The sequence below is a fragment of the Physeter macrocephalus genome, chromosome 4 (genome assembly GCF_002837175.3).
Source record: "Physeter macrocephalus isolate SW-GA chromosome 4, ASM283717v5, whole genome shotgun sequence".
Lineage (NCBI taxonomy): Eukaryota > Metazoa > Chordata > Mammalia > Artiodactyla > Physeteridae > Physeter > Physeter macrocephalus.
Genome location: NC_041217.1, coordinates 427,710 through 436,828, shown reverse-complemented (window position 1 = coordinate 436,828; position 9,119 = coordinate 427,710). Strand labels below are relative to the sequence as shown.

At 42.6% G+C, this 9,119-nt stretch overlaps 1 protein-coding gene across 1 annotated transcript in view; it reads left to right on the top strand.

Annotated features, from left to right (window-relative positions):
- The window catches only part of PPP1R12B (protein phosphatase 1 regulatory subunit 12B), a 221,015-nt gene that overhangs the window by 61,969 nt on the left and 149,927 nt on the right, over window positions 1-9,119 (top strand). The window contains exon 3 of the mRNA XM_028488226.2: window positions 4,487-4,605. Within this exon, the coding sequence (XP_028344027.1) occupies window positions 4,487-4,605 (119 nt within the window). The remainder of the gene's footprint in view (window positions 1-4,486; window positions 4,606-9,119) is intronic.

Sequence of the window (9,119 nt, the reverse complement as noted above, 5' to 3'; positions counted from 1 at the left end):
AGGGCTTTCTCTAGTTGCGGCGAGCGGGGGCCACTCTTCATGGCGGTGCGCGGGCCTCTCACTGTTGCGGCCTCTCTTGTTGCGGAGCACAGGCTCCAGACGCGCAGGCTCAGTAGTTGTGGCTCACGGGCCTAGTTGCTCCACGGCATGTGGGATCTTCCCAGACCAGGGCTCGAACCCGTGTCCCCTGCATTGGCAGGTGGATTCTCAACCACTGCGCCACCAGGGAAGCCCAGGGAGGTTATTTTTAAATAGAAAGAGACGTTGGCACTTAAAACATCTTTAAAATTGAGGCAATTGAGTGTATTCTAGATGAAAGTAAGTGTAGATCGCTAAGGTAAGTTCTCTAAATAAAATCACGATATGCTATGGTCCTTTGAAGATCCGGTTGCGTGTCTTAAGGCCCCTTTCAGTAGGATTAGAGCTCCGTTACATTTCTTCTGTTCAGCAAACAGCTCTGCAGAGGCCTGAGCATGGCCTCCCACAGGAACCGCTTTGCCCGGGTGTCCCGGGGGAGGGTGCCCAGTGGGGGAAGTCAGACAATGGCAGGGTCAGAGCCAGAGAGAGATCAGGCCGAAGCACTGGTGTTGACTGGGCTTCTTGTTCTAAAAAGCGGGCGGCTGGACTGGCCCCACCGCCAGCAGGAGTCCGCAGTGTGGTTTTCTCCCGTCTCCGTTCTGGTTCCGTGAATCAGTCGCCTCCTCTCGCCGGGCTGCCCCTCCCCGGGGTCTCACGGGAGGGCTCTGATTCGCAGCCTAACCCACTCACCGGCGTTCCGGTGCCCAGGAGTTAAGGTGGCTTCCTCAGAGGTTTCCATTTTCGCTTGAAAACTGTATCTAAGAAACATTTGTAGAACATGTTAGTCCCTCATCATTGATACTTGATTATTTGTTCAGGTGGCTTGTTTGTGATTTTGAGCTACCAAATCTCACTACATTCAAGGATTTCACTTTTCTCCGTTGGAAGGTAACAGGCGGAGCTCACGCTCGGAAGCAGGGCCCCTCGTGTTGGCGTGATCCACGGAGGCTCTTTTTCCTTCCTTTTGTGAAGCTGAGTACAGAGGATGATTGTAAATGCTTTTTCACAGTGGTTTCTTTATCTCATCTTTGTGGATGCACATAGTTCCTTTGGAAATAAGTTCACAATTTAAGTGTCTCTTGCCCAAATAAATATTACCTTGAGTGAAATGAATTGGCGAGAGTTACTGTTTCCTCATACAGGTGGTTAGTAGTCAGACATGAAAGTCTGGCCAGGACAGATGAGCTGGCCCAGGCCCCCTGGTGTGGCGGGGTGACGGGAGCGGCCCTCCTTACCTTCTGCTGCGCGTCACCCGCAGACGGCGTCCACCTGGCCGTCCTCGCACGCGCGTCTGTGCAGCAGCGCTTTCTGTACGACGAAAGCGCCCCGTTGCTTATGCTGCTTACTTTGGTTGGCTCACCTCAGGGCCTCTGAACAGTGTTTCAGATACGATGAGCATTGGACCATTTTGTCATTTTTCTTTTTGTATCTTAAAGACCTTAAACTCTATACTCTTATTCCCGGAATCATTAGAAACTCTAAATTTTGAGGGAGTGGAAACAAAGAAAAGGCAAACTGGCGTTCTAGGGAAGACTCTAAGTGCATTCTGTTCCATGTTCCATGATGACCTTTTTTTGTCTCATATTTGAACTCAGTATGACATATTTTTTAAAAAGAGGTTTAGGGGCTCTTTTTTCCTGATTTTGAGTTCAGGCTTATTGCTAGTTAGCAGGATGTTTTCCATTTCTATTACCAGTAAGTGTTTAACTTAGAAGCAGATTGACCCAAGGGTACAGCACTTAGTTTGGCTTTATAGTTTATTGGGGTGCTGATTTATCCTGAGTCTTTGAACACATTTCATTTTCTTTCTTCCCCCCCCTAGAATAGTAGCAAAAAGATCAATTATGTCAATGATGAGTTAAGAAGAATACAGAGGCTGTATTTTCTTTCTGTCTTTCTTGGCCACACCGCACGTGGCTTGTGGGATCTTAGTTCCCCGACCAGGGATTGAACCCGTATCCTTGGCAGTGAGTCTTAACCACTGGACCACCAGGGAATTCCCACAGAGGCTTTATTTTCTAAAGGGCATATTTACAGAGCTAATGGGTATTTCTGAAGCCTTGGGGTAACTATAAAGATTCTCAGGAATAAAGTAAATATTACTTTTTAGGGACTTCCCTGGCGGTCCAGTGGTTAAGACTGTGCTCCCACTGCAGGGGACCCAGGTTTGATCCCTGGTCAGGGAACTAAGATCCCACATGCTGCATGGTGCGGCCAAAGATAAAAAAAATAATAATAAATTTAAAAATCTTACCTCATAGGTTGATATTGATTCTTGTTCGGGTAAAAGTGTGAAACTAGAGAGGTTTTTCCTGTTTCCTCCTCACCCTTAAAATGGTTTAGGAAGGTAGCCTTACTTAAGAAGAATCTCTTTCTGAACCAGATTACTTTCTAGAAATGAGTCTTCTTGATCATGGGTCTAAGAACTTGTCAGAAAAGGGAAAAGCAGGGGCCTGTATGCCCAAGTGGCATTGTGCCTGATCCAGTAAAGAATGGACTAGATGTCAGAGCAGAGTGGTTAAGATGTTTTATTTATTTCACGTAATAGTTGTGGATTGCCAAGAGGAAAAAGAGCGTGTCAGACCTCATGACAGTGATAACCGTGAGGAAGACACAGCTGTTGTCCTGAAGTAGCTTTCAGCCCGCTGGGGCAGTTGCATCAAGATCCGTGTATGTCATGACAGAAGCGCAGACTTAGTGCTGGGGAGGACGGGGTTCAAGGAAGGAGAGCGAAGATGTGGTTGGTGAGAACAGGCGAAGGCATTTTCAGTGGACCTTGAAAGATACGAAAAGCTTCTAGCAGGGCGCGGAGAAGGGGCGGGTGTTTCATCAGTCGGGAGAGACTACTCAAGCTGTGGGAGGGACTGAGTGACAGCGGGGTGCGTCTGGGGACAGTGAGGCGGTGCGTTTGACTGGAGTAGAGGGTACGCTTCCATCCAGAAAGCATTTATCGAGTGCCTGCTGTGTATATTATCTGCATTTTGACTTTTCAGGGTTGGGGAGGTGTGGTTGAATGTCCTCTTTGTCCTGAAGCGGAGAGACCAAAAGAGAGGCGCTCTTGATTAGGGAAATGAGGGGCAACAGATGGACAGAGGACTGGGCCTCAGTACGGTTAAGAAAACACATGGAGCAGGTTAGCCTTGGAGGAGACAGTGCTTGTTTCCGTCTGAGTCTGTGAGGGAAAGATGGACAAAGCTGAAAATGAGATGAGTTCATGTAAGTGGAATCAATCTGTAAGTTAAAAACATTTATTGAAGCTCTATTTATACTAGGTACTAGGCAATGAGAAAGCAAAAAAGTGGTCTTGATGCAGTCTTTGTTGATTCTCCTCTGCCTCCTTGAATACAGTGGCCACGCATTGATTATCCTCTTAAGACCTTCCACAGTGTCTAAGATGTGGTACCTTTAAAGGCAGGAGGGGACCGGTACATGCTTACTGAATTGTTGATTCGTTGAAGTTTAATTTAAATGGTTTTTCTTTCTCCTTTAAATACTTATATTTGATAGAGCTCCCAGCATAATTGGGATTCTCACTGGCCCAAAAGTAACTTGATTTAGTGCCAAGGTGAACTAGACTTGAATTCAAAAGACTGGGGCATAACCTCTGCCATTTGCCCCCCAATAATACCCACCTTGCCTACTTCATAAAACTGTTTAAGACTCATTGTATAATTTTATGTGAAAGTACTTTGAAAATCGAAAAGGATCTATGTAAGGTATTAAAATCGTCAGACCTTTCTTCTTTAGAATCAAGTATTATATTTCAACATAGAATCTAATCATTTAGAATAGAACAATTTGTTTCTTCAGTAATTTAGTTTCTTCTTAGAGTGTAGATTTCATGTGTATGGCTGGTTGAAGGGAGAGTTTTATGGAGGCGTAATTTAGGCAGATTCATGAAAATTTTAATTCACCCTTTATTTTTCTGTTTTCATGCTCCAGCACTACTTAATATACTCTTAATGTGGCATTGGGAAAGTTTCTGTGAGAATTACTTCTTTACATGTCTTCTGGGAACGCTCATTCTCAATATTACAGGTGTAGTAAGTCCTTTTGGGAGCCTGCGTTTGGACCCCAGGGATGGTGGACGAGCTTTAGGGATGCGTGTCTTCCTTGTGATATTTAGAAAGTCTCTTGCTGTCCACTGGGAATGAGAGGGTGGGGGTTAGGACCATGAGTGTGAACGAAATCCTGCTTGTGGGCGTTGTTCTTACCGAGGAATAGGGAAGCTTTTGATCCTAATTATTGAAGGCTAGTGGAGTTAGAAATTAACAGTGGAATACCTTATCTGGGACCACATTACAAACTCCAGAGCAGAGGCCGTGCTCTGCATCGAACCCCAGGGATAGGAGTGTTAGCTGATGTTAGACTGGAGAGAGAACCTTGATTCTGGACCTTGTCTGCACAGGTATTTCATTAACCATGGAGCCAGCGTGGGTGTTGTGAACAGTGAAGGGGAAGTCCCCTCTGACCTCGCAGAAGAGCCTGCCATGAAGGATCTTCTTCTGCAGCAAGTGAAGAAGCAAGGTAAGCTAGGGGGTTAGAGGGGCAGGTGAGGCTCTGCTGTGCAGGGCCGTGCGCTGTGGTGTGATAGGAAGGTTGGGTCTACCCGCACCGCGCTAGTCATCATTGCCCACATCACATACCCTCTTAATACTCACACAAGAGTAGGCCAGATGCCAAAAGGAGGGCCAGTCCTTCCTTGTTTTTGCCATTCTGGGGCTGTGTACCCATTGTGCAGTTAGGCGACCGGGCTGTTCTTTGGTGATGCAGGTCAGACTGAGGAGGGCCACGAGCGTGTCTTACTCTGTGTGCGTGGTGTGGACTTTGCTTCGCACTGTGGAGTCTAGAGAAAGGATGGGATACGGTGTCCCTTTGAGTACTGGCCAAATTCTGTTTATGACTTTGAATCTTTTCTCTTGATGAGAGCTGAAAGTGGTGCTGGTTGAGGTGTTTATTACAACCTCTGAAATGATCTTTAACCATACTAATCATGAGAATTATTCTGGTAGTTTGTCACGGTAAGGAAGCTAACTTAGAAGAATAAACTCTGAAAGAACTTATTTTCTATTTTCAGAAGAATCCATTTCAGAGACTAGGTCAGGATTCTGCTACCGCAGGTCTTTGGGTTCTTTTAGTTAAAAAAGTTGCAAATAACACTCGTTAGGTAGCAGGGAGGACAGGTCTTAGGGCATTTGCTAGAACCACCACAAAACTGTGTGGACATGGTTTATAGCGATGTGTAGTCTTTCTGTTAAACCACTTTACCCACAATCTGCAGTTGAGTCCAAAAGATTTCTCTCCAGTGACCTTTTCTGCCATGACGCTTTAGAACAGTCAGGGCCAGTCCTGGCCATATCCGTTTGCTCACATGTTATCTAATGTAATACAGTAATCAATCACCATTACTGCTCACATGTGTTACATATTATAGTTTTTGTGTCCTGTTGAATTGAAGAACTCTATGCCTAATTTACCATCATGTCCCACTCGGCCTTATCTCCTCAGATTGGTGTTACAATTTGCAAATGACTTTTTAAAAATAAACTGGATTTTTAATAGTAGTTTTGATTTTAATTTCTGACTCTTCCATTAAGGAGTATACTCTGTTGGAAGAGGTGTTCGTATGAATGCTTACCTTTGCAGCACTGTTAACTCTTTGTGTGTGGAATTCTGGTCTGTTCCAGATCAGTTACCCCTTTCAGTTCATCGAGAGGATGTAATAATTGTGAATACAATACATGTGCACCCGGCATCGGAACACCTAAATATATTAAGCAAATACTGACAGAGCTGAAGGGGGAAATAGACGATAATACAACGATAGTATCCTGCTTTCAACAATGGATAGATCATCCAGGCAGAAAATCAACAAAGAAACGCTGGACTTAAACTATCCTTTAGACCAAATGGACCGAGTAGACATACAGAACATTCCATCCAACAGCAGAACAAACATCCTTGCCAAGTGCACACAGAACATTCTCCAGGATAGGTCATATGACAGGCCACAATACATGTCTTGGCAAATTAAAGAAGACTGAAATCATACCAAGTATATTTTCTGACCACAGTGGTATGAAACTAGAAATCAGTAGCAGGAGGAAAACTGGAAAATTCACAGCCTGTGGAGATTAAACAACATGCTACTGAACAACCAGTGGGTCAAAGAAGAAATCAAAAGAAAAATCCAAAAATATCTTGAAACAAACAAAAATGAAATACAACATACCAAAACTTGTGGGAGGTAGCAAAAGCAGTTCTAAGAGGGAAGTTTATAGCGATAAATGCATGCCTTAGGAAAAAAGAAAGATCTCAAATAACCTAACTTTACACCTCTAGGAACTAGAAAAGGAAGGACAAACTAAGCCCAGAGTTCACAGAAGGAAGAAAATAGCAAAGATCAGAGCAGAAATAATTGAAATAAGAGACCAGAAAAACAATAGAAAATATGAATGAAACTAAGAGCTTTTATGTTTTTTGAAGAAACAAACAAATTGACAAGCCTTTAGCTAGACTAAGAAAAAGACAGAAGACTCAAATAAATAAAATGAGAAATGAAGAAGACATTACAAACAGATACCATAGAAATACACAGAATCATAAGAGATTACTGTGAACAACTGTGTGCAAACAAATTGGATAACCTAGAAGAAACAGGTAGATCCTCAGAAATATGCAACTTACCCAGACTGAATCAGGAAGAAATAGAAAATCTGAATGGATCAATAACAAATAAGGAGATTGAATCAGTAATCAAACAACAAGAAAAACCCAGGACCAGATGGTTTCCCTGGTGAATACTACCAAACATTTATAGAAGAATTAATACCAGTCCTTCTCAAACTCTTCCCCAAAAATTGAAATGGAAGGAACACTTTCAAACTCTTTTTACAAGACCAGCATTACCCTGATAACAAAGCCAGATAGGTACACTACAAGAAAAGAAGACTCTAGGCCAATATTCCCAATGAATATAGATGCAAAGATTCTCAACACAATATTAACAACCTGAATTTAGCAGCACAATAAAAGGATCACACACCATGATCAAATGGGATTTATCCCTGGGATGCAAGGATGGCTCAACATATGCAAATCAATAAAAGTGATATACCAATTAGTAGAATGAAAGATAAAAATTATATGATCATCTCAACAGATACAGGAAAAGCATTTGACAAAATACAACATCGTTTCATGATAAAAATTCTCAACAAACTGATTGTAGGAGGAGTGTCCCTCAACATAATAAAGGCCATATACGACAAGCCCACAGTTAACATTATACTCAGTGGTGAAAGGTTGAAAGCTTTTCCTCTAAGATCAGGAATAGGACAAGGGTGCCCACTCTCACCACTCCTATTCGACATAGTACTGGAAGTCCTATCCAGGCAAGAAAAAGAAATAAAAGGCATCCAAATCAGAAAGGAAGGAGTAAAATTGTCTTTGTTTACAGATGATATGATCTCATGTATAGAAACTCCTAAAGACTCAAACAAAACACCGTTAGAATTAATCAACAAATTTGGTAAAGTTGTAGAATACAAAATCAGTATACAGAAATCAGTTGCGTTTCTATACGATAATGACAGCCTATCTGAAAAAGAAGTAAAAAATACATTCCCATTTACAATGGCATCAAAAACAATAAAATACTTAGGAGTAAATGTAAGGAGGTGAAAGATCTGTACGCTGAAAACTGTAAGACTCTGATGAAAGAAGCTGAAGAAGACACAAATAAATGGAAAGATATCCTATGTTCATGGATTGGAAGAATTAATATGGTTAAAACATTCATACAACCCAAAGCCATATATAGATTCACTGCAATTTCTATCAAAATTCCGATGGCATTTTTCGCAAAAATAGAAAAAACAGTCCTAAAACTTGGTACCACAGAAGACCCTGAATAGCCAAAGAAAGAAGGCAAAGCTGGAGGCATCACATTTCCTGATTACAAACTATAGTAATCAAAACAGTATGGTACTGGCAGAAAAGTAGACACATAGACCAATGGAACAGACTGCAGAGCCCAGAAACAAACCCTCACATATACGGTCAACTAATATTTGAACAAGAGAGCCAGGAAGACTCAATGGGAAAAAGATAGTCTCTTCAATAAATGGTGTTGGGAAAAACTGGATAATCACATGCAGAAGAATGACGTTGGACCCTTATTTTCATGCTCACAAAAATTAACTCAAAATGGAGTCAAGTAAGTCCTGAAACTATGAAACTCCTATGAGAAAACCTTCTTGACGTTGGTCTTGACAGTGATTTTTTTGGATGTTACACCAAAAGCACAAGGAACAAAAGCAAAAATAAATAAGTGGCTCTACATCAAACTAAAAAACTTCTGCACAGCAAAAGAAACAATCAACACAATGAAAAGGCAACCTACGGAATAGGAGAAAATATTTGCAAGTCACATACCTGATAAGAGGTCAATATCCAAAATATATAGGGAACTCATACAACTCAATAGCAAAAAACCAAACAATCCAATTAAAAATGCAGAAGCGCTGAATAGAAATTTTTCCAAAGAAGACATACATTTAACGGCCAACAGGCACATGAAAAGAGCTCAACGTCACTAATCGTCAGAGAAGTCCAACTCAAAACCCTAATGAGCTATCACCTCACACCTGTTAGAATGGCTGTTATCAAAAAGACAAGAAATAACAAGTGTTGGGCTTCCCTGGTGGCGCAGTGGTTGAGAGTCCGCCTGCCGATGCAGGGGACGCGGGTTCGTGCCCCGGTCCCGGAAGATCCCACGTGCCGCGGAGCGGCTGGGCCCGTGAGCCATGGCCGCTGAGCCTGCGCGTCCAGAGCCTGTGCTCCGCAACGGGAGAGAAAAGGGAAAAGCAGGGGCCTGTATGCCCAAGTGGCATTGTGCCTGATCCAGTAAAGAATGGACTAGATGTCAGAGCAGAGTGGTTAAGATGTTTTATTTATTTCACGTAATAGTTGTGGATTGCCAAGAGGAAAAAGAGCGTGTCAGACCTCATGACAGTGATAACCGTGAGGAAGACACAGCT